Source organism: Gavia stellata, chromosome 33 (genome assembly GCF_030936135.1).
Source record: "Gavia stellata isolate bGavSte3 chromosome 33, bGavSte3.hap2, whole genome shotgun sequence".
Classification (NCBI taxonomy): Eukaryota; Metazoa; Chordata; class Aves; order Gaviiformes; family Gaviidae; genus Gavia; species Gavia stellata.
In genome coordinates this window covers 3,238,932-3,266,142 of record NC_082626.1, presented here as the reverse complement: position 1 = coordinate 3,266,142, position 27,211 = coordinate 3,238,932, and the positions used below count along the sequence as shown (strand labels likewise).

The window sequence follows — 27,211 nt, the reverse complement described above, 5'->3', positions numbered from 1 at the left end:
CCGCGACCCTGCAGCGCGGAGGGGCGCGGCGGGCGGCGCGAGCACTGCGCCTGCGCTGGGCTGGCCGGGCCCCGCCCCCTCCGCGCGGCGGGGGCGTGGCCGGGGGCTCGCTGGCGGTGGAGGACCCGCCGCCATTTTGGTGTCGTTGCCGCGGCGCGGAGCGGCAGCCGGAGGGATGCGGCGCGGAGGAGCCTGACGGTGAGGGGGAAGGGGGTGGCGGCGGGGCAGGGCCGGGCGAGGGGCTGCCGCTGCTGACGCTCTCCTCTCCTCTTCAGCGGCGGCGGCTTCCTGGGCGCTGAGGAGATGGATTCGGGAGCCCGCCCGGGCGGCGGCGGCGGCGGCGCGCCGGGGCAGTCCCGCGAGTACAAGCTGGTGATGCTGGGCGCCGGTGGCGTCGGCAAGAGCGGTGCGTACGGCTCCTCCGGAGCGGAGCGGAGCGGACCGCGGGGCCCATCTGCCGTCGGAGGGGGAACCGCGGGGGGCGGCCCTGGAGCCCCGCTTCTGCTGCCGCGGGCGGGGCCGCCGCTCTCCCCTCGGCCGCGCGGAGCGGCCCGGGGGCTCCGCAGGTAGCGCTGGCGGCCGGAGCGCCGGGGGGGCTCTGCGCGGCCGCCGCGGGAGGACGCGGTTCTGGGGCGAACCGGCCCGGTTTCGGGCGCTGCTCCGCCCGCCGGCGCGTCCCGGGAGCGCGGTGTGTCAGCGGCTTCCGCGTTCGGGCGGCCTCCGGCTTTGTTTGCGAACCTCGCACGGAGCGCTTCGCTGAGGGCGAGGGCGTAGTTCTCGGTGTTCCCGGGCTGTTTAACCCGTTTCGTTTACCGTGCTTCCTCCCAGCCTTGCACCGAGCGTGGCTTTATGTTTTAGCTGTTAGTGAGATAACGTGCTCAAGCGTGGCGTGAAGTGAGCGCTGAAGCGGCAGATGTGTTGCCGAGACTTGATCAGTTGTGTCTCTGGCTTTTGTTTCCAGCCATGACCATGCAGTTCATCAGTCACCGGTTTCCAGAGGATCACGATCCCACGATTGGTAAGAAAAATCTTTGTTTTCTCTTTGCTGTTCACTCCCTCTCTTAGCAGGTTAAGCTGTTGTGGGGTCCATTGCTTTAAAGCACTCAGTTTAAAGAAAGCTCTACCTTTGGCTGTCAGTTTGAGGACTTAAGTCCTTTAGATTACTCATTTAAAGGTATTAAGAGTGCTGAGACTGCCGTGAGGACTGGGATACTATCCTGACTTTTAGATCTTTAATGGTTTTCCTATCACGTGTATTCAGGCCATGCGCTATCTATATTTCTTTGTACGTTAGCAGACAAGGATGAGAAACTGCTGATAAGTGATTATCAGCTGTCTATTCAAAACAACCTAGTCTCCATGCTGTGTAGATCAGCTCTCTGCTATTAATTTGTGAGGCCAAATTCTGCTCTGTGTTTTAGAAATTGGGAGGGATGAAAGTGCTTGACAACTTAGTATGTTGCTGCGTAACTTTTGCGGCATCTCTAAGAGAAACCTTAACCAAAAGTTACACTGTGAAAGGAAAAGTGGGGAAACCAGCCAGCTTCTTGTTGAAAGCGGACTGTTGCAGTGTGGGTAGTGCTGACTTAGAGGGACAGAATCTTTAGTGTCTTACTTTTAAGAAAATGGCCGTTGGTGGTGGCCAGTTCTTCTCTTGAATCACGGGTATTTTCTAGCTTTGAGAAAAATGTAATGCTCTTACTCCGTGCTTTCCACCAAGGTGTCCAGAATTGAATTTATAGGATGTGGTCAGAAATAGCATGTGCAGTAGCATGATTTTAGCAAACAATTGGGAGGATGCTAAATCACACCAGAACAATTAAAAATTTGATTTGTTGTTAACCAAAGATCAGACTAATTTTGTGTACTAACATTACCAGATTAGGTTTTTCTAGTGTAACATTCTCTTTGTGAATTGATGACTAATGAGTATTGCAATTGTATTCCAATCTTGTTTTTTCCAATGTGTCGTGGATTCACAGAGGATGCTTATAAAATACGAATACGGATTGATGACGAACCTGCTAATCTGGATATCTTGGACACGGCGGGACAGGTGTGTGAGTAATAATAAGTGAATTGGGATGATGTTAAGAAGTCTGTAATGGTCAGGCATAGAGACGGAAATCCTGTAAAAGTACACCCGTCTTTTCTTCCCACTTGTTTTTTGAGCTCTCTCACTTCTTCTAAGCATCACGTTGCTTATAGCATCTGTATCATACTATCTATGTTTAGGAAGCTCAGATGGTATTCTGGTTTCATGCACTGCTTTCTCTGTTGTACCTTGCTCTTCATGATCAACAAGCAGTAAGTGTTGGCTGATAAATAATGCATTGGGACGATTTCTGTAGCGAGGGAAACTTGGTGTTAATCCCAGACATAGGTAGTATCTTGTCCTGTATGTAATGGGACGAGAAGATAGATGACCAGCTTGTTTACAGAGTTCCTATGCAGCTGTTTTGGGAATGTGTATTGTGTTTCCCATTCTGAGCAAATTAGAAAATCATTGTATTTGTGCAACTGAAATGTAATTGTCTGTTTCTAGGCAGAGTTTACGGCCATGAGAGACCAGTACATGAGAGCTGGCGAGGGATTTATCATCTGTTATTCAATCACAGACCGGCGCAGTTTCCATGAAGTGCGAGAGTTCAAACAGCTGATCTATCGTGTTCGACGCACTGATGACACTCCCGTGGTCCTGGTGGGAAACAAATCTGATCTGACACAGCTACGGCAGGTAAATGGCACAAAAGGGGCCCACAATTACAAGCTATTTCTGTTGTAAAATGCAGTAATACAAGAGGTTATACTCCCTTTCCTAATTTTTTGCATGTTTACTATATAGTAGGTTTAACATTAGAGAAATACTTGTTTAAGCCAGAATATGTTGAATAACCAAATGCGTATAGCAATCACGAAAGTAAAGGCTTCAAGTTGATGCTTTGGGTTTCAGCTGCTCTTGGGCTTTTCCTTTTTTTTTAGTTCTTGAAAGGAGATACTGTTAATAGAGGTTTAGCATTCCATAAACCACTGGCAGATACTGGTACAAATTGCAGGTGCAAGGGTGCTAAGAGTGGACGCGTAAGAACGGACAGAAAGGAAAATTACTTTCAGCTTAAGATGACCATAACTACCATCAGTGGGAAAACAGTTTGAAGCAGAGCTTCACCCAAAGGAAATGTGCTTTGAAAAACAAGTTCCAGAGGTGCTGTTTGTATGCCTGGAGTTAGGTGAATTTTCAGTGTGCATTATAGCAGGAAAATTCTGATAGCTACGGTAGGACACCCATGCTAAGAGAAGTGAAGCACAGGATGAGGAGTGGGTGTTGCTGTTCTATGGCCTTGGCAAGACTGGGGGTTTTTTGTTTTGGTTGGTTTGGGGTTTTTTTTTTTGGAAAGGGTTTGCTTGGTTCTGGGAAGTAGTTTGACAAACATAATAGATTTGGACCAGGAGAAGGAAATAGCCTTAGCTTACCCAACTGACAAATACTTGTGTTAGGGCGGAGGACTGCTTACGTTAGCCAACTTCTAGATTAAGCTCCAAGGAAAGAATATTCTTTCGAAGGATTTTGTTGTTTCATGAATGTCCAGAGAGTCTCTTGCAGATGATTGCATTGCTAGAGAAGCGATGAGTGAAAGAAAAAGAAAAACAGGTTTGTAGAGAAATATTTAGAGATCAGTGGAAATGAGCTGTTCTGGAACTGTGAGGGTGCATGCACAGTTACAGAGCAAGCCGAACAAGAAATGGTAAAGAAATAAGCTTTCTGGTTTTGGCTTTCTTGACAAGTGTGAACTTCTTTTTTCAGGTCTCCAAAGAAGAAGGCTCTGCTTTAGCACGAGAATTCAACTGCCCTTTTTTTGAAACTTCAGCTGCATACCGTTACTATATTGATGATGTATTTCATGCTCTTGTGCGAGAAATCCGCAGGAAAGAAAAAGAAGCAGTAATGGCAATGGAAAAAAAATCAAAACCTAAAAGCAGCGTGTGGAAAAGACTGAAGTCACCATTTAGAAGGAAGAAGGATTCAGTCACTTGAACAGAGAGAATTCCTCCGCAAAATAAAACCTGTGAACAGCCATTTGTAACCAAAGCGGTTTAGTGACAACATTTTGCCAGCATGTTTTAAACCTGATGGGACTTTTATGAGGGAATGCATAACTTTTTCCAGTTATTTTTGTTTAGAATGATATTCCCTTAATTTTGGATATTTAACTTAAGACACAGTAACAGTTGTACTTTTGTTTGTCGTCATTTTTTTACTGGATCCAGCAAATGTTGCTTGTATGTCGTTGGTTACAAATGCTGGTAGGTTATGTCCCTGCACTTTTGAATGTTTGTCTTCAGTCACTGCGTACTGGAAACTGAATCATGTAAAATATTGCTGAAGCTCTACCCAACCTAACTTAATTCATTTTTGTCCTAGTTGTTTGCACAAGAAAATTTTGCTGCTCTCCGGAGCAGTAACCCACATCACGAGAGGCGGCTCGTCACGGTCGTGCTGAAAAGTATTTTACAGACTGTATGTCGTGACTAGCAGCCTTGGCTGTGTATAGGTGTCATCGAACGGAGCTGTGCTAGAGTTCTTGTGTTCTCATTGAATAGATTTTTTTCCAGCAAAAGTAATGTGGAATACTTGTACAAGTTTATCTAAATGATCAGTTAATCAGCAGTTTTGTAGGTGGGATTCTAAACAAGTCAGAAAAAACAAATTATGGTTCCAACGGCAGCTATAACTTGGCAACAGAGCATGAATATGTAGCATTTTCCTACTGTATATAGCATTTACTGTGGTGCCATAGCATGTGTAACGTAATGATGCTGTAGAAACCACTGCTTTGAATTTTCTGACTTGCTTGTTAAAAATCATAGCTGTAATGGTGTGCTGGCTTATTTATTTACATTCAGTTTTATGTTCTTGTCTTAAAGGAGCCAGTATCTTTGTTAAGTAGAAGTCTCTAACATAGTCATTTCAAATTATTCTATGATAACTCCTTTGTAGAGAGGATGACTGATACTGAGGTATCTGGGCCCAGAATTAATATCCCTAATACTGGTAAGATTCTTCCAGTGCAGTCTTAAAAGTAGAATTGCCGGTGCAGTGGAAGGAAGCAATTAGCTGGGCACAGTGACAGTCCTGACGGATACTCGCATCCCTGACCTGACATCTGCGGGCGGTCCAGGCAGTGCGGGTACAGGGTTTCATATGCTCAGGAAAGAAAGGTTTGGTTAAGAAGGTGATTCTGAGGCAGACCCTCCACACGTAGAGATACTTGCTGCTTTCGAGCCGATTTACGTATACATCGGTTCTAGAATTTAAATCCAGCAGAGAGACGGATGTCTGGTGTTCCTCTTGATCTTGTTTTTCACTAATAGAACAAATCATAGTTGGGTAACTCAGACATGATTAAAACAAGTTTCTCAGAGAACTAAGTGCCTAGAATCTTTCAGTTTAAGAGTGAAAGAGCGTAGTAGACCAAATGTACTATAGCTTCTGTTATTCTTTGATCATCTGTGCCAGTAGCTATGTTAATCTTATGATCACAAATCCAACCTGTAATGGCAGTCTTACTGTGCTGCATGTGACAGTGCAGTCAAAACTGAAAATTCACGTGTAAAAGGGTTAGTACGAGCAGCGAGGATAGCAAATACATAAACTTAAGCTATTTTTCTTGCTACACTCCTTATTGCTTAAGATACAACTGGAAATTCTGTGCCTGTTGGTTTTAACAGTATTTTCTTTGTGTAAGGTTTAAAAAAACTTAAGACGAGAAATTTGAAGGAGGGGGTACATTTTTTTATTTTCTTTATGGCTGAGCTAAACATTTGAATTGGTTTCTGTTTCTCACTTCCTTCCAGTGCTCCAGTGTGACGCTACGCTGGTAATAACCACACGTAGGTTGTCTGAGAACGAGACTGAGCATAATTCAGGCTGTTGAGAATTTAAGACCTCTTTTACATTAACCGTGAGAGCAGTTGTGTGCATCTTTTCGGTAGTTACCAGTGTAGGACTGAAAGCCCTAGTAATCATTCATTGTTGGATTAAGTGCTGTCTGTAACTTGGGTAAAAACCCTGGGAAAACCATCTGGCAGAAAACTTAAGGAGAAGGCGGGGGCAACAGCTAAGAAGTTGCTCTAAAAGCAGTAGCTGATTCTGTCATCGTAAAAATTACTTCCGACCAACCTTCTGGAAATGCTGAACAGGGGCCTGACTGTGATTACAAGTTTTCCCTGTGCTTCTCCTTGATGCAGTAAGTTAACATAAAATATTAGCCTCCATTCAGAGTTTTTAGGTGATACGTAAAGGTAACCCGTCAGCAGTACTGAAAGCTGCGTGGGACTATTTTCACGTTTAAATACCTGATGTCTGTGCCTTACGCGAGTCCTTCAATGCAATTGAATTGTTTACTAATGCCTTTTGTGAGCCTGTTGCTTAGAGAATTATTACATCAGAACAGCAGCAAGCACTTTTTTTACACAGTGTTATTCAAAAAGAGTTTTATTTTTGTCATGTATAAATTTGTACACAGAATTATTGTTTTACTTGACACAATATATAATTTTTAATACAAACATTTGCATCGGATGTTTTAATCTGGGGTGTCGAGCGTGATGGGTCGAAGGCCGTTCAGCCTGAGGGTGCGGGAGAAGGCAAGCTCATGGTGTGTTAGCAAATTATTTTGGAAAATGCTCATCTTGCTTGAAAAAAAAAAAAGGAGTTGGTATGTTACGTTTAAGTGGGGCAAAGCTTAAAAACTCCGTGATGCGAGTCTGGTGCTAAATGATTCTATGATTCTAAATCCTGTACGTACTATCTGGACACTTTGCAACTGAATTACTTTGCCTTTGTACGCTCTGCGTAAAGCCTGTTGACTTTCTGAGTTTTGGTTAGGAGTGGGGCAATAGCAGCTGCATGAGGTGTCTAAATCTTTGCCCAGATACTTGAGTGTTGGGGCACTGACCAGAGTAATCCCTCTGCATTTGCCGCTGCCTCAGTTTCTCTGTGCGTTGGTTGGTTTTGTTTTATTATTTTGTGCTAGTAGGAAGCAGCTGGGTTTAGACTCCTGTGGGCCTTCGGTATAGTTGTTTTTTCTTTCCTTAAGGTTTTTATACTGTAGCCAATTTGCAATACAACTCTCCCTTCGTGACTACCGGAAGGCTACTGTCATCACTTGCGTTGGTTAGAGAGGATCTCGTCTGGTAGTAGAGGCGCAGAACGTTTCAGCTTCCGCACGTGGCGCCAATGTCTTCTGGTGTGTTTGTGAGGCGTTTGGAGGCAACTTCCCCAGCTACCATCTCGTCTAACCACGGCTTGTAAGAATCGTCTTGTCGTTGGCAGCTTTTTTTCTGGTCTGGAGAGACGTGCATAAATTGCGGTGGTTGTGCCGATAATGTCCCTAATCAGGTTTACAACTGTATCTTTTTTGCTGTCTAAACAGATCAGTCGGCAGATGAGTCTTCCCCTGGTTGATAGCCTGATAGGTGTTACCCGCTCCTGCTTTTGGGAGGAAGCCTCTTGGACTATAATTTTGGACTAAATGCAAGATTCCTAGAAGGTTAACTCTCTCACAGTTTTTTGTTCAACACGACGTCCAGCTGATGGCCGTGAATCACGTAAGAGGCACGCGGATGTTGTTGTGGTTCCTCCGTTATTGCCCTTCTCGTAACAGAAAGAATATCTTTGTCCATCAGCACCTAGCTGGTGATGAGGCGTGAGTTTAAAGTACGCTTTAGAAACCGCTTCTTATCCAATAAACTTTGAAAAAATAGAAATTAATGAAAACTCGGTAGACCTGCAAGTTGTTTTTAGCAACGTGAAATGACTTCAGGATATTGTCTAAGTAGTAGTAAGTAATACAATAGTGATAGCTTTGGTGGTGTTACTTTCCTCCTGGGTGTGTTTTCACGCTGTGTGCAGTTTCATCCAGTCATTTAATAGTGTAGCTCCTTTCTAAGCCCACTAGGAAATATTCCGGGTCTATCTAGCGTTTAATACCTCTAAAGCCATGACATCATCGCCTGCTCCATTTTGCAGACCGCTTAAGAGTATATTGAATAACATGGACTCTGCCGTGTGTTCTCTTAGAGCTTCCCGGTAACTCGTCTGCTGTGAACAGTGTCACCTTGCTCATGCTCCTTTTGGTTTTCATCCTTTTGCAGAGCTGACAACATTCCTTCTTATTCCGAGGTAGCTTTGCTTAAGAGTCACAGGTAAGATACAAAATACCCAAATACGTCAGCTATTTCACCCCCTCCCTGCTAAATCCTTCGATACATCCTGAGTAAAGATCTGAAACACGACTACCTTTTTCTAATGCTATCTTGTCATCGATCGAGCTGTTGCTCGTGTTATTTACTCTGGATTGGGCCGGTTTATCCGAAGTCAGCGTGTGGAAGTGTATTCAGTAGCAGTTAGGTAGCAGTTCTTCAATAATTTTGCTACGTCTCTGTTGTGTTCTCCATAAATACAGGAAACATCATTTAGACCAAAAGAAAAAGCTGTTCTTCCATCATTTTTGGCTACGTGGCTTTCAAATGTAGACCGCAACAGATTACTTTGCAGACATTCATACTAAAAATTCGTAGGTGTGTAGGTACTGTGGTAAGATCTAGAGACGAATTGGGGGAAAACCTCTAATTATCTTGTTAAAAGCAGAAAACTAAGAGCTTAGTTTTTAGGCTTCTCCCTAGAAATTCAGAAGCTGTTTCAGCTGTTCCAGTGGTGACCCCTTTCTTAAAGGGCTTGAACAAATCTGTGGAATTAAATCCTGCCACAGCATTCTTACAATTCTTTGTCCAACCTGGGTGTCAAGTGCTGTTTATCTGTCATCTGAATAGTTACAGCAGTGTTTTTTTTATATAAAAACTTCCTGTAATGGAGACTTTAAATAAGAACTGCCTTAGGGATCAAAGAAGTCGGTACCATTGCATAGTGGTTGCCTGAGTCTCTGAGAGTTCACATACGAGTCGGATGTCTGGGAAGAGACAGCTTTGCAGTATTTCATCTCCCCAAGACCGGGCTCAAAGGTGTTGAATGTTGCAGTTACCGAGAGCTGCTCACAAACAGCGTATGCATCGCCAGAACAAAGAAATCTCGGCTAAGAAGGGTCTAACTGTTGTAGTCGGTGTGTGCGCGTAGTTGAGCTGTTCGCTGTCCGCTTCGAGTGTGCTAAGAAAATCTTTCATATATTCTGTGGTGCTGATATGGATTTACTTTGCGTAATTTTATTATAGGGATGCAAAACTATAATGCCTCCTTGCTGTTCATAAAGGTCAGTCTTTTGCCGAGATAACAAGTTGTTGTTTAGAAAAGTGCAAAACTGGTAAAATTTAAGGTACATGCAGGTTAATTACCTGTAACTGAGAACTTAAAAAACCTGCCAAAATTCCTGCTGAATTACAGCAGCAACACTTGTGTCACGAGACTGGAGGAGTGAAACAAAAGACTACATAGAAACCGGATGATGAAGTCAAGTATCTCGGCCATGGGTAGCGTGCTGACGTGCCGTCTGGTTTACACCTGCATATATCTGGTCGCAAGTGAACTTACAAGTCGTAAGATGAATGCTCCTGCGCTGTCCGTTGTTCTCCAGCGCGAGCCAGCTGTCTGCCAGTTTGCGCTTTGCCGCAGCACATGAGCGAAGCTGGAACATTTCACTTGGCATAGGCTGAGGTCTGTGGGTCTGTGCGTTAAATGGAGGGAAGATGCACAAAAAGCACCTGCTGTGAATTTGCGCTCGAACAGCTGAAACTCCAGAGGCTCTGCAGGGGAAGAGCTGATCAGCAAGAGCTGATCCCTGGAAGGGATCGTGCCCCTGTACTCAGCGTTGGTGAGGCCGCACCTCGAATCCTGTGTTCAGTTTTGGGCCCCTCACTCCAAGAAGGACATTGAGGTGCTGGAGTGTGTCCAGAGAAGGGCGATGGAGCTGGTGAGGGGTCTGGAGCACAAGTCTGATGAGGAGTGGCTGAGGGAGCTGGGGTTGTTCAGTCTGGAGAAGAGGAGGCTGAGGGGAGGCCTCATCGCTCTCTACAACTACCTGAAAGGGGGTTGTGGTGAGGTGGGTGTTGGTCTCTTCTCCCAAGTGACTAGCGACAGGACAAGATGAAATGGCCTCAAGTTGCGCCAGGGGAGGTTTAGGCTGGATATTAGGAAAAATTTCTTTACTGAGAGTGGTGAAGCACTGGAACAGGCTGCCCAGGGAGGTGGTGGGGTCACCATCACTGGAGGTGTTCAAGGAACGTGTGGACGTGGCATTGCAGGACATGGTTTAGTGGGCATGGTGGTCTTGGGTTGGTGGTTGGACTTGATGATCTTACCGGTCTTTTCCAACCTTAGTGATTCTGCGATCACTAACTGGGATGGAAAAGTTAATTCTGACAAATGCTTTCTTTACTAATAGTCAGCTTTGTAATTTGCATGTAATTTGAATGTTGTCGAAGAAATAAACCCTAGAAATACAAAAAAACCTCTGCTGAAAACATTACCAAAACTCAGTATTGAGAAACATTACCTTAGGATGACTAGGAAAGGATGAAAAGGAAAAAATACAAAGCTTATTACATGGCCTAAAGATAAGCATTTGCATAAACGTGGTCTCACCAACGTGCATGAGCCAGTAAAACCGATATTGCCATGAGATCTCAAGGAACACTTGGATGAATTTGCTTTAATTTTTTTAACTTGTTTGCTTTTTGGTTTTGTTATTTTTGGGTTTTTTTCCCTCTTCTGTATGACAAATAATGGAGTGCAGCACTTTGAAGATGGGATAAGAAAAGGTGGAGTAGTTCTCCTCTAGAGTCATCGTGTGACCACGACGTTGGAGGTATGTGGAAACACAGATAATTCTCTGCAGAGAATATTGGTAATAATGATTAAAAAAAAAAAAAAAAACATTCTATAGATTGGTGACGGCCAAGACACTGATTCACTCTGACAGCATCCAGTATGATTAAATGACATTCTGTACAGGCTTACTCTTGGATTTCTGTGTCCGGGCTGTGCAGCTCTTGTGTAAGGGCATCTTTCCTATTCAATCCTTTTATACATTTTTCCCCACCATTCCCAAACTTCATTATTTTTTCCCCAGACCTGTTACTGCTATATTATTATAAGAAAAAAATTGACTTGAAAGCATCAGTTCTGGCTTTGTGCTGTAATGTGTGGTAACACGCGGATTTTTCTCCTGTCTGCACTCCTGGTATAGTATTTCTTTCAATGATAAGATCTTGGTAGATAGATCTCGGTGTTGTAATTCATTCTTTTAACAGTGTAACACTGTGAGACACTTTGTGTTTGCTAAATTTTGCTTTGCTGAACTCCTGTTCGTCTCGTTACGTTCACTAGCAGGAAGGAATCGGAGAAGCTTTTACATTTTGGCTTTCTGGGTGTAACCTGAAGTCTGAATTTTTCCGTATGTGTATTAACACTCTGTTCAGGACCAAAAATTAAGATGGTGAGCTCCCTGGGATAAGTTGCATTGCTCCTTTAATTTTTTTAAAAAGTCAATGTTATGTAAATTGAATGTTCCCCGAATAACTTTGCCTGGTTTTTATTCTTTTCTGGGTGCAGATGGGTCAGCCCTTCCCCTGTCCCAGCGGAAATTAAAGTGTCCTGAGTACGTTGTGACTGAGAACATACCTTACCCTTCTCAGGCCAGACGTGCTCAGCATTCCTGCGCCTCCCTACAGCTTCCCTTCGGCAGCGTGGGGAGGGGTCGCATGCTCCCCGTGCTCTCATTTATTTTGGGTACGCTTCTAATATTTCTTTTTTTCCAACAGCTGGCTGCTTTTCTTCAGGGATAATGGGATGTCTGTAAGTGGCTACTGAGCCCTTTGAGATGACCAATTTCAGGACCAGAGGAATTAATACGCTGATGTATGCGATCCAGCAGGTTCTGTCTTGACGTAGAGTCTGAAAATTGTCTATACGGGCCCTTCCATGTTGGGAAGAAGGGTAGAACTGTCGTGCAACATAGTAGAGGTAAAGGGGGGTCATTCTGTTTTTTTGGGGTTTGGTTTTTGTGTGTGGTTGTTTTTTCTTTGCATTGCCTTTTCTGTCACTTCCTTAGGTTCTACTTATTTCTCGGTATGTTTTTCCTTTCCTGTCCCATTTCCCATTTGGCCCAATGGAGAAAGCAGCTCCCGAAGAGCCGTGTACTTTCTGTAGCACAGAGTGAAACCAGGAGTTGAGACGCAGCACTTGCCGACGTCCCGGCAGGTGGTACGTTACAGACCTGCTCAGGCACGCTGGCCTTCTGCTGCCGTAGGCTCCAAGGGGGACTAGCTCGGCTTTAAATAGCGATTGGAGGAGACTTCCCAACTTTCAACAGGAACGGTGTTAACGTTGGGGCCCTGTGATCTGTCTGACGTGGTGGAATGGCTCGTTGAATGCTCGAGATCCAGTTGTTGCGTTTTAACGAGGGTGAAATGAGGGCGCCCTGAAGCCCTTCAGAGGGACCCGGCTGATGGCAGCTTCTTCCCTCTTAGCGCAATCCCGTGGATCTGGGGCTCGGAAAGGAGACGGAGCTATTCCCGACTCTGCCTGCTGAAAGGAAATACCGAAAGACCCCGACGCAGTGTCTGCCGTCAAAAGTGAATCGCATTGCCGTGGCAACACGACTGGCTCCTACAGGGAATTAGGTGGGGCAGAAGCTGTCGGAGGAGGAAAGTCTCAACTGTGCTGAAAGCAACGCAGAATCCTGCTGATTGAAATGGCACCAGCACCCGGACCCAGGGAAGGTGGGAAGAGAGTCAGAGCTGAGCTTCCATGCTCTCCACAAAACCATTTCTTTTTTCATGGTTTGTCAAACCCATTCTGTTTGCTTTTTTTCTTTTTCTTATGCAAATTCTTTTGTTTCTGTTTCAGCTGAATGGTGTAAGAACCTGAAACGGGACGTTTTATTAAAGGCATGCAGTATTAGAGGCAGAAGCCAAGCAGAGAAGGATGAAGAGAGATTTTCTTTCACATCTTGCACAATGAGTAGAAAATAATCAGCGACTGTGCGCTTTGGCTGAGCAGTTTTAACCAATGCTCCAATGACTGCGGTTATTACCATGATAAATAACTGAAAGTGGTTAAACACTGCGATCAATCGCAGTGCAGAGAACAACGTAATTAATGGAAAGCATAGGTGTTAAATAAACCACTGTGTCCCGAGTCCCTGGACACTGAACTCAAATGCACGCACGTCATGTGGATCACCAGCTGCCTCATCGCAGCAGCTTCTGGTATTTTTGTGTGTTCAGCACCTTGTCTGACTGCCGCTGTTGAGCGACGTGGTGGAACTGAATCACCAGAGCAGGAGTCGGGTCAAGCCCATTCAACTTCTTGAGTGCTTCCGTAACTCCTTCCTCAGAACCACTGGGAACGTCACTGGTGAACCCGGCGAGGGGAACGGCAGCCGTTGCAGTTTCATCTTTGTCCCGGAGTGAGGCTGGAGAGCGCCGGTTTTTAATGTTCACTGGGGTGTTTGTGTCAGAGAAGGCAGGCAAAGGTACTCCCCAGGGAGCACTTTGCGCTCGGTGTACAAGGCAGGAGAGCTTGTGATCTCCTTACCTCTGGTGCAGAATTGTATGTGGAGAGCTGCAGCACTGGCCACCGTCCTTTTTCTGGGACATTAGGCAATCTTTCCGTAAAGCTTGGACTGAAACTGTCAGGTTCCTTGAAGATGAGACCTGAAGCTCACACGAAGTTCATGTTAAGTGTTGGGACACCTCAAACACGGCCGGAGATGGGTCCTTTGCTACATGAAGCCATCAAAAAGAGCGAAGTATGGCACTGAAGTGCTTGCTGTAGTCTGTGTTGCTGGGGAAACGCAGCTCACTGCTCTGCGCTATTTGGCATTTTCTAAAGACGTGGCTTTGTGCCTCGCAATATTGTTCTGTGTAGTGCTGGTGGGGAGCTGCAGAAAAACAAGTCACAGAAGCCAGATCGCTGTGCTTGGGAGAGACTGCTGCCTCTCGCACAGAGCGAGATGGACAGAAGCATTCCTGGAGAATTCAGTTTTGACTAGGAATCCAGGAGTGACTCTAGGTTACAAATGTTAGAGTCAAATTCCTTCTTTTTCTGCCCATCTGATGTCCCCTTCTTTCACTTAGATGCAACTTGGCTAATTAATATCCATTTACGCCAAATTACACCCACGTACTAGGCCGTGTAGATTACTGAGAGTTTTTGTACGTGCTAATGTTTTAAGTAACAGTGTTATACTTAATTTGCCAGGATTCTCTTACGTCCCTCTATTTCTTTGACATTTATTTTGTGTGTGCTTTCCCTGTGAATTGTCCTCGCAGAAATGCATGTTTTTAGAAACAAGTTCTTAAAAGTATTCAGAATAGTCATGCATGTGTTGCCTACGGTCAAACATGGCACAGTCAGCAGCTAAAGTGATTTAATTTTTATTTGCACGCTCAATGTGCGTTAACAAATTCAACATACAAGATAGCATTACATAATGTAGATTAGCTTATAGCATTATGCAGTTTCACACATGTTGAGTTAGGTTTTTTGCCTTTTTTCTTTTTTCACACAAAGTTGTAACTGTCCAAGTTAATTTTACAATAGAAGACACAAGGTAAAGAATAACCACACCTGGGAGATTTTACAGTGAGTCCGCTGTCACTTACTGTCTCTTTTACGTTTTAAAAAATATATATCTGCACATCTTCAGTTTCCTATTATTCCAGAAGAGTGTTGGAGCTGCTCCTATCTGCCCGATAGCCTAAGTCTATTTACCCTGAGCATGTTTCCTTGACAAGAAGTTCATCTTTCCTTTTCAACTAAAGGAATCTTAAGGAGATCATCTAGGCTTAAGCATGCTTTTCACACCGAAGGGAAAAAAGGGAACTTTTCTGTTGTTGTTAGTGCGTCTATACAGATGTTTGGAGCGGTGTTGGAAAGCACGTTCCGAGGAAAAGTCGTGACAGTTGCTAAGCTTCAGCAACACAATTGCTTAGTGCAAAAACTAGGATTGAAATAGATCTACACCAATTTCCAAGGGAGAACTCGTTCTCTGGTTTGTGGCTGTGAGCCACTAATAGAGCAGAAGCTAGAAAGCATTTAAGACAAAGATAAAATCTACCGTAACCTCAGGCAGAAACCTCGTTATCAGGATCGATAAAGCACGAACGGAAGTCCACGCTTCTGTCTGCCACGCGAGGCTGAGAAACAGAGCGCTTCAGCTTCAATGCGACTTCTGTTGCTAAAAAGACGCTCTGCCTGGGAGGAAGTTTCAATGAGTAACTAGCTATGAGTGAGGAAATTTGGCTTTCCAAAAATAATTTCTTAGGACGAGATGCCAAAGTATTGCCAACTAACAAAGTGCTGACTGTTTGCACGAAGAGCCCTCCCAGCAGCTGTTGGTGGCTGGAGAGGAAACCGAGTAAGACTTGCTCAATTATTCTACTTTCATTAGTACGAAGGTGGAAAGGATCGTTTTCCCAGCAGGGCTCTAAAATTCAGTAGTCAAGTCCTGTAAGTAGTTAAATGATCTTAAATTTTTAGAATTATAATACATTATTTACATTCCACAGGGCACAGAACAGACTGGCTGCCTGGAAGCAACTAAACGTTTACTGAAAATTCACCGTCTTCTATTTGCCTCTTTGCAAGCTCAGTTCTGCTCCGTATTTCCATTGGAGAGTTCAGAAATAATCTGAATTTCTACAGCCTGTTGTAACTATTTCCGCTCAGTTTACCAACAATGTTTACAATTAATTATTTGCTGCCAATTATCATCCTTATTTCTTTCCTGGCTTGAATGTAGTAAGAAGCCAAATCGAGTTACCTGCCAGGACGCTGCTGCCTTGTACAAAACCAGGTCGTAGGCTGGTGTGTTTACTGCGAGATCTAACGCAGCCGCTTCCAAACTTCATTTCTATTTGTGGAACTTTATGAACTTCTCTTCAAAACTACTGACTATTCAGGGTTAATAGCCTGAAGTGCTACAGGTCACACTTGTCAAGTAACATTTTTACACTTCAGAGGTGATGGTAAGCGTATCCTAAGTCTCAGAAGTCATTCACAGTTATCCTAAGTCTCAGAAGTCATTCACAGTTTAAGAACTGATTCAAGCTGCCTTGAAACTCTGAAAATCAACTTGAAGCGTTTGACGCATTTTGTAGTGACAGGCTTTGCCCTGTGTTTACTCCTTTTTTGAGAGCTGGCTTTTAGGTAACTACAAGATCATATATAATGCAAATTGACTCAAGTATGAATGAAGAGAAGCTTTGTAATTTTTTCGCTTAAAACCTCTCCCCCCAAGATATCTTCCTAGCTCAGATATGTTATGCCATTATAACAGAACATATCCATCATGTAGAATTTCACATTTAACGTTTAAAAGAATCAGCAAGAGTTTCCTTACCAATCAATGACACGCCAGTTTGGGGGTGTTTTCTTGGGCCCTTCATGCACGGGCAGGGTTAAATAAAATGAAATAGAGCGGAAATTCCCCAATTCTGGTAGTCTGTGAGATCACGCCTGTGCTCACTTCCACGTGGCAAAAGCAACGTGATCAGTTTGTTGGCGTTTGAATTTTAGATGCAAATCTTTGCTGTTGCGGCCCTACAGCTCCACAACAAGTACATCGCAACGGCAAGTATTTCAGTACCTGACAACAGAATTATTTCTTCTCTGAAGGAAAGTGCCATTTTCCCCTGTATTTTCCTTTTGCGCTAGTGCAGAATTCTAAACCACCTTTATACGGAAACGCGGTTGGTACTCCCAAACCAGCGAAGAACAGAACTGCAAGAACCAATGGGCAGGCAAACTAACAAGAAACTAGAGGTTAAACAGCAGAATTCAGAACCTTTGGGAGAAGCCTAATAAAGACAGGCCAATCTTGGTGAATACCAGCAAAGACAGTTCGGCACAAACACAACTTCCATAGTGACAGATAATTGTATTAAAATCTGCAACTCGATATTGGTAGTTATACTAATTTCAGTTTGTATTAGGCATGCAATAGCGTGATTACACTGTTATATATATTCGTGGTATCTTTTTTTTTTCCACTTAATGCTCTTTAGGATTTTAGTGCCCTGCAAAATCACATCACTAGAGAACCAATCAGCTGCTGCTTCTTACGAAAGTTTAGTTTCTACAGCTAAAACAAGGTTTAAGTCTGTTCTACGAGTCGGCTGTCGCTGCCGCAACCTCTGCTAGTATTCGCTCAGGCTGTGCCATTTGGCAACTGGCTTTCTAGGATTCTCACACACCTCTCGCCAGTGTTCCACGCCACCTGCAGTGATGCTGTGCGCTCCCAAAATCAGCCGTCCCACCACTTCGTTTTTTGTGGTACGGTCGAAATCGATAACTAGAAATTCAATGCTGATGTCAGGAAGGAGATCGACAGGGATATCGTAAATGAAGGATTCGTTGAAGACAGGATTCAAAGTGCACTTCTTCACGTGAGTCTTCTTTTTTGCTATGCGCTTTCTTCCGTAATACACATTCACCTTAACATACGGATCTGCTGGAGAAGAGAGAGAAATAAACTAATAACACAGCCCAGTAACGCTCCTGGAAGTAACGGCTAGGGTTCAGCTTGCTGAACTTGAGCCAGCTCAAGTAAATGCTGTGAATCCAGGCTCCTCGCTACAGCTTGCCCAGGAGGGGGGATTGCTGGCGTGTTTTCTCATTGCAAAGCAACCCGCTGGTGTTAGCAGGGTGAGTTCTTTACGAGTTTCAACATTGCGTGGGGACTGGGGGGAAGCAAGTCGCACATAAATTGCGGTAATTAATCCTAGAAATACCGAACGGGTAGCTTTTTGGTGAGGTCAGTGCTCGACTGGCCAAAGCTCGCACTTTTCACGGTCATCTGCAACAAGGAATATTTTTACCCTATATTTCAGGAAATAGCCCAACAAAGCATCAAAATGGTTTTAATAATTTGCAGATGGAAAACATATATAGAGGAAGGGACTGAAAAAGAAGAAAGTTTAAAACGAAGCCTTCGTTTTTCCATCAGCATCACTTTCTTATTTTATCGGTCAGCTTGCTCTTTATGCGGATGCTTGTTTAGGATTAAAATTAAGATACCAGGCACACAGTGTTTTTTGTTTTCACTTAACACAAGTTTTGAAGCTGGAAGTCACTTGCCCAGCTGACACTGGCTAATTTTCCCATTTTTATCCAACTGAAATGATGACCTTATGCATAACATAAAGAACATATAAAGAAATTATTTTAGCCTTGCAAGATTCAGCAGGTAGAAGAACAATTACTAGAAAATTTATCTTGTAATTGGAGACCACGCATGGAAAGCTTTTTTTTTTTTTTTAAAGAAAGAGTAAAATTTAAGGCCTACAATAGAGAATTAAGCCTAGTTTTCTGAGGTGTGCAGGAGAAAGCTGCAAAAACAGGATTAAATTTGGTATCAGTCTGACTATTATTGAATCTCAAGTTGATTCCAACCATTCTCCCGTAATTCTGAAGGAAACTTTGCTAAGGGGATTCAGGACTCTGAGAACCTGTGACTGCGAAATAGGAAAGCCAGAAGAGCTGCTCTTCTCTTCAAAGAGCGGAACAACAAAACTGGCAAAAACAAGAAAGAAAAAAAATAATTGTTTCTAATGTCATATGAATTTACTCCTCTTTATCATGAGTCTATCCCTCCTCTTTTTTACGCTCGCTCTCTTCCACCCTCCCCATCTAGGAGCAGTGTTTGAGGTAGACGTAGTAAGCAGTGGTCGTGCCATGGAAAAATTGCTGCTAAGGGCAACGCTGAGTGACGGCAGCGTGGAGGCACAGAGCCTGCACAGCCTGGCCAAAAGCAATGGGGAGATCTGCTGAATTTGGAAAATGCTGTCTGCATAAACAAACCAGGTGATGCCAGAAAGATGCAACTGTTGGTCTCGCAGTAGGAAGGATTTGGTCTTGTTTGTATAACCATCTGTTGGTGAGTGATGGCTCACTCGTAGTGATCCATCACCCTTAGAAAGAGTTTGAGGAAAAGTATGCAAACAAAATGGTCAGAGAAAAGACCTGGAAGTGAACTCGGAGATTTGTGTATACACATTGAGAGCTGGAGAAAATAGCTTCTACCTGAGAGGCCAGTGATATCCATCTTTGGCAAATGTCTGGCTTTCAGCACCACAACAGTCATTCTCTGCGCCACAGGCTGGTACGACAAGGAGACTTGCAGCTCCCCTCTGCTAATGCATTTCTGTGAAAAAGAAACAGAATGAACTTGTTAGGACATGATGGCCTTATAAATAGGAGCAAATATTGGGGGTCACCAGAATTTCCTTTCCCTGTGCTAAATGCCTAAAAAGCTGGAAAATCAGATGCAGGCCATTTTAAGTGCCTCAGGCAGATGGAGCCTCTGGGAGAAGGAGCGAGCGGCGTAAGGTAATTCCTCCTGGGCTGTTCACGCTGCGCCTGTTGAGCACAGTAAGCATCACTACAGCCTCTCCCTCGAATTCTGTGTTTCCATGAGGGCGAACCTGGTGAGCACCTTCGGGAGAACAGCAGCTCTGGCTGCCTTTTGAGGCCTGCTACTAGAGGCATCTGTGGGTTTTAGAAGCTTAAGGCTCACTGACTTTTGGTGGAGCTTCGATGGTCGAGCACCTCAAGCTCTTTAGGTATGCTTTGACAGTTTCACCATTGGTTTAGTCTGCAAAGGTAAAGGATGAAGATAAAAGAAGATAAAACCAGATCTACTCGGTTAAACTTGCTGTACATCCTTTCGAAGAGTAATATAATATTAAGATAATTAGGTTTGGTTTCCAGATGGTGTTCATTAACTTTCATTGAGATGGCACTAATTTAAATTAAGTTTAGTTGCTATCAAGGCAAACAGAATTAGCAACGGGTACGCAATCGTGTGGTGTCAGTAACGCACCGATAGCAGGGCTACTGCAACTACTCGAATAGCTGCCCGCAGAAAGTTTTGAGTGGAGCACCTTGCCCCACTCCTGCCCCCGTCGGTGTCTGGTATGTTCACTCTGTGGAGCAAGGGGTGGGGGTCCCCAAATGAAGGAATTTTTCTCACTTCAAACCGGTAAAGTGCTACGGGAAACATCACACTAAATGCTCTGGTGATCACCCAAGAGGTGAAGCTGTTCTTTCAACTGCTGTTACTCAGCTTAGCAGGGAAAAATTGTGTATGTAAACTTAAACATGGAAAATGTTCATTATAATTTTGGTGGTTCCTTTTTATTTAAGCAGTTCCCATGTATTTAAGACAACGTTTCCAAATGCAAGGAACGAAGCCTGTGGCTGCTTATGCAAAATTTTCGGAGGAGAGTAAATATATGAGCAAGTTTCTGGCCCCGGAATGGGAATCTTGAGGACTTTGGCTCCTTGGATACACCAGAATACAATGGCCAGAGAGAGCACTGGGGGGGGTGGAGGGTGTATGTTGTTAGAGTTTTGGGGTTCTTTTGGCCTTAAGTAATTTAATGCAGTTACTTCAAAGTAATCTGCATTGTTAGATTGTCTGTTAGAAATTATTGGGAATGTTCATTAGGATGGGGTGTACACCTTTGCTGGCTTGGATCAGTGCAATAATTTACTGGGGTTTAAATGCAATTCTGTATTCCGGATTTTGAAACTTCCTGACATTGAAAACTTTGTTCAGTAACGGATGTTGTGACATTGTGGAACTATGCAGATTTTCAAGAATGCACACCTGACACTAAGGTAAATCTATTTTTGATTACTGATAAATGTTAAATAATTTGCATCCTTGATTAAATCTATTTTTATTTAGTGTGACCTGTTTCCTCTATTTTTAATCTATTACTTCTAAGGGATACGGTCAATGCACTGAAAAGAATGCTGGTAAAAGAACCTAAACCAGTCAATTGTTTTATCATATTAGAGTCTCCTTTAAATAACTTAAAAAAAAAAAAAGTTAAATACCCCATACAGTAGAAAAAACTTTTCAAGTAAAATACTGCCACTCTAGGAGGTAATGAAGTATTTCATAGAGCCCAGCAACAATTTCCAACACGTTAAGGCAGTAAGTGAGCCCAAATGCCATTTTCTGTTGAACCTGGAGGATGGGTAGCAAAAATAAACAAAGCAAGAAAATAAAAATCTGCAGTACCACCTCATCCTCCTACTTGAGCACAGTGTATTTTCTGAGGACAGAAGACATCTTCCCCAATGTAAGCCTTAGTATCTTAGACGGATTGCTCATCTTTCTAGTTTACAGCAGTAGACACTAAGAGTGGGATTCATTTCACCTCAATTTTAGATGTCTACATTTGACAAAACCATCTTAGACACACTTTGTTCTCAAGTGAAAAAAATAGCCATCTAGGGTGGGATTCATCTGAGACGATTTAAATATCTACTCCAGGACAAGAGGAATCATGTCGGACTCCGCTGTGTTGATGTATTCCCACTTACTTACGGCTTACAGTAACAAATTCAGATGTAGATAATTACAAGTATAGGTGTCTCAAATGGTCAGAGCAGACAAATCTCCTTCTCTAAGCGAGGTTTGTCTTTGCAGAACAGACTATGTTGTTACTCAGAATGCATACAAAACTTACTCAGAGCACCCTTATCTCTAGCTCTCCCCCCGCCGCCATTCGGTCCAGAAGGCCGGGCTCCGAGGAATGTCCCACTATCACATCAGCTCTTTTACTTGGGGATGGGGACATTGCCTTTTTTCTTGGCATCATCAGTTATAGCATTCATCATTTCTACGCCGAAATAGTGACTATGCCTTATCAAATCGCCATATCCACACAGCAAAGAACTGCCTAACTAAAAGAGCACAGCCATACAACACCAATAATATGTATCTGTGGAAAAATGGGTCTCATGGCTAAGGATCTGCAGTATTCCTGCTTATTAGACCACAGAGACTCCCGGATCAAATACAGTGCAAGAGGTCTTGTGTCACACTACGTGAAGCGACTTACTTGTATGTTCCTTTTGAGGATCTCCCTGGTCAGCTGAACCTTTCCAGTGCTTGGATCCACCCCTGCAAGGGGCACCATGACTTCTCCAATAACATCATCTCGAGAAAAGCGATCAAAGCTCAACACGAGGAAGTGAAGCACCAAATCCTGGAGCTGGCTGTACGGGATCCCATAGAAGGTGAAGGTTTCATCAAAGACCGGGTCTAGCGTCTTGCGAAGTACACGAGTCTTCACTCGATGCCTTTTATCTGGAAGAATTGTCATCTTGATGTAAGGGTCAGAGCTCTGAGTGTGCTCATCCATCACTGGCAGCCCATGAGCCTCCTGAATGGTAACTACCAGCGCTTTTTTAGGGAAGTTGTAGTCCACTGAGAAAGTCAGTTCACCCAACATGACGTCATCCCCCGGAGAAGATGGGGAGGAGGTTTTACTTCCTCCTGGAGTGAGGCTTTGATCTGGACTTAGTTCATCTCCATAATCTACTTTTATTGGGAGCTGGTCGACGTGGGGGGCTGCACTTGGCCCATCTGGAGCCTTATCGGAGCCTATTAAACCAGATTCAGCAGCATCCACCAAGAGGTTTCCCCTTCCAGTCTCCTTAGGGGTGCCATTCTTGTCTCTCCGGATTCGGTTGATTTTCTTCTTGTTACTCAAGGTCTCCGGATAGATACTGATGCCTTTCAACATGTGAATGAATTTATACGGTGGGGTTTTGTGCTTCTTTTCTGCTTGCTGGTGACAGCATGTCCACACAAAAACTGTTACTGAGACAGAAACCACGAGGACAGTAGCACCAATGAGGCCTGCCACAACTGGAGAGACATCTGCGGAGAAGACAAGGCAGTCAGGAATGAGCTTGTACCTTTGCGGTGGCCGTGCCCTCACGGGGCCAAGCACATCTGGACGGAGATCTATACAGTACCATTATGTTGTTCTTAATTCAATAATCCCAGTATCAAAGCTTCCCCAGAATAAAAAAATCACTTCCTTTAATTTCTATTTTCCTACATGGGAAACATTTTACACGACCAACGCATTGCTTGATCTATGTTTCACGTGCCAAGAATTTCAAACGGTTGATTGCCTTTATCTTGCCAAATCAAGCTCCTGCCTTACCAGCATCTCCACTGGAATACAGTTTCTTGATTTACAGGAGACACTCTTTCTTTTTTAATGCCCTGTTCAGAAACATTACACAATTCTATTTTAACAAGAGGAAGGGAGTAACAAATATGGCCATTACACCGGATCTGGAGTTATCCTTTGTTAACAATTTTTAAAAAATCACTTTGGCCTGAAATGGTCGATTGTTTTGTCCTAGCCCCTTATGACAGATATGGGACCAATGGTACCCACAAAAAAGACAGAGAGGTGTCATTTGGATAGACGACAATTATTTTTCACTGGTGGGCTGAATATTGCCCTGACCTAAGATGTCCAAGGGAGAGAAGGGCAGTTGCATGTCCATATAGCATGACAACGATCTGTATCGCACTGGTGGACTGCTTCTCCCCCAGTGATCGTTCTGGCCATTCCCACAACCTCCTTGGGGAAAGTAGCTGAGCACTGACGAAATGATCATGCGGGTCCCTCTGTGTCTCACCCAAAAGCTGAGGTTGTCTCTGTAACTGTTCCTCTGCTTTTTCATCCCAGTATTGCTACTGATGTTCTTACAGGTTTTGCTGAGGCGGGAGCTACTGACAAAAGTCTTTCCACCCCACAGTTACCACCAAGACTCCTTTTCATGTGAAAATCCAATGTCCAAAAGCAACGGACAGAAAACCCTGTACTTGCATTTAGGGATTGTTTGATATTTTCTAGGGCTTATGTCGGCTGCGTTCTCCAGTAGTGACATGCCAGAATAAAAAAGCACCATGCTCATTTTTAGCAACCATGCTAGTTATTTTCTATTTATAACAGTTGACTTTAGAGAAGTATTACCAAGACACAGAATGAAACCAGCAGTGTTGAGCTCCCCAGTATATTATATTGACATACTCAGGCAATTCCAGTCAAGGGCCACTGAGATGATTAAAAAGTTGGAGTGGATGGAGAATGGAGAGTGGATGGAAGATGAGGAGAGACCGAAAGAGCAGGATTTGCTCAGTCTTAAAAGGGAAGGAAAAGGGAGAGATCTTTTTGCTGTCTCCAATTTCTTAGTGGGAGGTTATAGGGAAGGTAGAGCCAGGTTCTTCTTAGAACTTATTATTATATTACTGGCTTAATCATCATTAAAGCAATTTTTTTTTTTTTTTTGAAGCAAGCAAACAAAAAAGCCCTCTAGCCCTACATCTCTTTCTTTACAAACTGTACAAACTGCTTCCATAGTAAAAGGGAAAACCAAAAATCATTGTCATGACAATCACAGCAACAGCTAAATGGAGCAGCTAGTACAAAAGGTAAGCTTGTGTGATTTTCATATCTTCATTCTGTACCATAAAGAGGAGAAAATAATCTTCCAACCTCATACTTGAAGCTACAGAGAGCACCTTAATTTTGTATTTTGTCTGTTCTTTCCACACTATTACTTATTGAGGTTAACAGGCAAGAGGACAAGACTGCCAGACTGCAATCTGAATAGCTGATAGGCTCAGGGAAACAGGGATTTTCAAGAGAATGCACCTCGTTTTTTGCAAAAATAGCAGTATCACTTTTGGTTAGACAGAAGTCTTCCCAGACTGAAGCTGCAAGTCTTTTGCAACGGTGACCGACTCCACAGATAAATCTGTCTCAGCGCCCACTGCAAGTATAGCCTTGGACTGAATTAACTAAAGCAAGAAGAATTCATATTAACAAAACACCCCCCAAAACCCAACTTTGTTACTTAATGTTCCCTCTTTGAAAAGTGGCAAGTGGTCTGTAACAGCTAATTTGAATACAAGTCAGCCATAAACAGATATCAAAAGCCTCAGTGGATAGGCAAAAAAGGACAAATGCAGAAACTCCTTTCTTATTCTGATCTCATTTTTTTGGTGCATGTTTTGTTTCTATCGTGTCTTCATAGAATCAGCTCTTGTACCTTCATTTCCCCCAGAGCTGATGGACAATTTTAGAAGAAGCAACCAGCAGTCCCACTAGAAAGCATCAAATAAGTCTTTGGGATCTTTCCTCCACCGAAATATCTTAACTCTTAAATTTGGGTCCCGTAATGCTCTGTGGCAAGGAGTAATGTTCTGTGGCAAGGAGTTCCGCAGCTTAATTACGCGGCCAGACAAAACAAGGGCTTTTATTTTGAGCCTGCCCCACCTCGTCTCATTTGATGCCTGTTCTTGCATTAGAAGAAACAGGGAACAATGGTTCCCTGCTCTGTGCCGCTCGTGACACCCCTCTTGTCCTGGCTGAAGACTCCTAGTTGTGTAATCATTCCATACATTCACTAATCCTGTCTCTATAATTCCTTACGGTTGTAAACCACACTGATGTAAGGCTGCCTAAAACCAATTTTAGTCAAGCTTTGGCAACTTTATGCATAGCGAAGCGCTTTGAATGTCCATTTTCAATGGCACTGCAGCCTGCCTCCTCTCTCAAAAAGAGCAGAACTGCGCTTTTTTTATTCAAACTTCGCGGAAGAAATCTTTGTTCTGATGTGATGCTAAGGTTTAAATGAAACAAAACCAACTTCTGGGGATATGTAGTTATTTTTCACTTAAAGAAAAATCCCTGAAAACTTCCTTTTAAAACTGACGTTTGCCAATGATACCCTAATAGCTAATGGTGGCCAATGGTTAAACTATGACAGCGCGTGGCTCTTGGATTCCAGGAAACACAGAATGTAAAAGGTAAGTCGATACATTGTAGATAAATTAGATAAATTATATAGTACGGAGAATTATTACTAAGTGCTTCAGAATTTAAAGGAAATGTAGTAACCGTGATTTAACTACGGGGCCTTATGGTCTGGGGGGAAGGTCAGTCAATTGCTGGAGGACAGAAAGAGGCAGCGATTTGAATCTTCAGGACTGGAGAAACCCAGCCGACACAGACACCCAGCGCTGCGGTACCAGCCCTTGTCCCCCACCGGACTACAAAAAAAAGCATATTAAACATCAGCCAGTACCAACTCGGAGAATCACGTCGCCGGCAGCGCAGGGAGCTGCGCCATGGCCCTGGCTGGACCGCGGCCACGCAGCCCCGGCTTTGGGCCGCTTCGCCTCTGATGATTTAGCAGGGTTTGCAGTTTCTCCCTCGCCGCCGAGGCGCTCCCGGCAGCCCCGGGACCGGCTCCCCACTCCACCGGGGCCCGGCCCGGCTGGGCCGCCCCCCGCCAGCCCCGGGCTGGAGGACGGCGTGACACCCCCTCCGCCCCGCACCAACACCCCCCCACCCCCCACCCCGCTCAGGGGCCCCCGCCGCCGCCCGCAGACCCCCTCTCCCGGTTGCCAGGCCCCCCCGGCGGGCCCCGCCTTGGCGGGCCGCCGGTGCCGCAGCCGCCCCGGCCCCCGGGGAGGCGCGAACAAAGGCCGGGGCGCGGCGCGGCCCGGCACAGACATCACGTCATGCGGCGGGGGCCGCCCGGCCCGGCCGCGCACCTGCTCCCCGCGGGCCCGGGGCCCCGCTGCCGACGGCCGGGCCGGGCCGCGGCCCCTCTCCCGCGGCGGCCTCGGGGGCGAGCGCCGGCACCGCCCCAGCCGCCGGCGGCGAGCGGTGGGTGTTGGCTGCCGCCGGGGGGAGGACGACCGGCCCGCGGGGACGGGGACGGCGCGGCGAGCGGGGCCGATGGCGCCGCGCGGGGCCTCGCCTGGGCGCTCCCGGGGCGGAGGAAGGGGCCCTCCGCGCGGCCCGGCCCCACTCACCGAAGCCGGGGTGGACGCTGGTGATCTCCGCCATGGCCCAGCTTAGGCCGAGGCGGCCGGGATGCGGAGCCCGGTGCGGAGGCGCCGCGATGCCGGCCCCCGCCCGGAGGATGCTCGCAGCCCGGGATGCAGGAGCTGCCGACTGGTCCCGATGCGGCGCAGGCCCCGCCCGGCGGCCCGGCCCGCCCCTCCCGCGCCAGCCGGCGGGCGGCCCCGCCCCGCAGCCGCCCGGCGGTGACTCGGCAAGTGTCGGGGCTCCGGCCGCGCCTCCCGGGCGAGGAGCCGGGTGGCACCGGAGCGGCGGCGCGGGGCGTGTGCGTGGGCTCGCGGGGCCGGTGACCCCCCCCCGCTACCGCCGTGAGGGGACGGCGCTGGGGCCGACGGGCTCCGCCGGGGAGCGCGGGCAGCAGTACCGGGCAGGCCCTCCCTGCCCCACGGGAAGACCCTCCGAGGCGGCGGGGCGGGGGGGGGGGGGCGGGCCGGAGCTAGGCAGCGGACGCGGCGCCCGGCGGCGTCGCCCAGCAAAGATGGCGGCGGCCGCG

At 45.4% G+C, this 27,211-nt stretch overlaps 2 protein-coding genes across 3 annotated transcripts; one reads left to right on the top strand and one right to left on the bottom strand.

Moving 5' to 3' along the window:
• Positions 1 to 303: 303 nt before the first annotated feature.
• On the top strand, positions 304 to 6,529 carry RIT1 (Ras like without CAAX 1). Its single transcript, XM_059832428.1, has 5 exons — positions 304 to 406; positions 962 to 1,018; positions 1,983 to 2,056; positions 2,546 to 2,737; positions 3,806 to 6,529. Exons 1-5 carry the CDS (start codon positions 304 to 306, stop codon positions 4,034 to 4,036), a joined length of 657 nt encoding a protein of 218 aa, XP_059688411.1. The 3' UTR covers positions 4,037 to 6,529.
• A 7,855-nt stretch (positions 6,530 to 14,384) lies between these two features.
• Positions 14,385 to 26,744, bottom strand: SYT11 (synaptotagmin 11). 2 transcript variants are annotated; one of them, XM_059832190.1, is made up of 4 exons: positions 26,670 to 26,744; positions 21,877 to 22,700; positions 19,043 to 19,163; positions 14,385 to 17,471 (listed from the first exon to the last, which is right to left on the bottom strand). In XM_059832190.1, exons 1-4 carry the CDS (start codon positions 26,701 to 26,703, stop codon positions 17,158 to 17,160), a joined length of 1,293 nt encoding a protein of 430 aa, XP_059688173.1. In that variant the 5' UTR covers positions 26,704 to 26,744; the 3' UTR covers positions 14,385 to 17,157. The 2 variants fall into 2 exon arrangements, with proteins under 2 accessions (XP_059688173.1, XP_059688174.1); XM_059832191.1 differs by having other exon boundaries at positions 14,385 to 17,468.
• Between the last annotated feature and the right edge of the window lie 467 nt (positions 26,745 to 27,211).

Bases quoted from the DNA above. Each gene is read 5' to 3' on its own strand.
- RIT1 (XM_059832428.1), top strand. From the start codon at position 304: ATGGATTCGGGAGCCCGCCCGGGCGGCGGCGGCGGCGGCGCGCCGGGG. The intron at 1,019-1,982 runs GTAAGAAAAATC...GTGGATTCACAG, and splicing joins GGATCACGATCCCACGATTG to AGGATGCTTATAAAATACGA. The intron at 2,738-3,805 runs GTAAATGGCACA...TTCTTTTTTCAG, and splicing joins ATCTGACACAGCTACGGCAG to GTCTCCAAAGAAGAAGGCTC.
- SYT11 (XM_059832190.1), bottom strand. From the start codon at position 26,703: ATGGCGGAGATCACCAGCGTCCACCCCGGCTTCG. The intron at 22,701-26,669 runs GTGAGTGGGGCC...TCTTCTCCGCAG, and splicing joins CAGCGTCCACCCCGGCTTCG to ATGTCTCTCCAGTTGTGGCA. The intron at 17,472-19,042 runs GTAGAAGCTATT...TCTCTTCTCCAG, and splicing joins GGATATCACTGGCCTCTCAG to CAGATCCGTATGTTAAGGTG.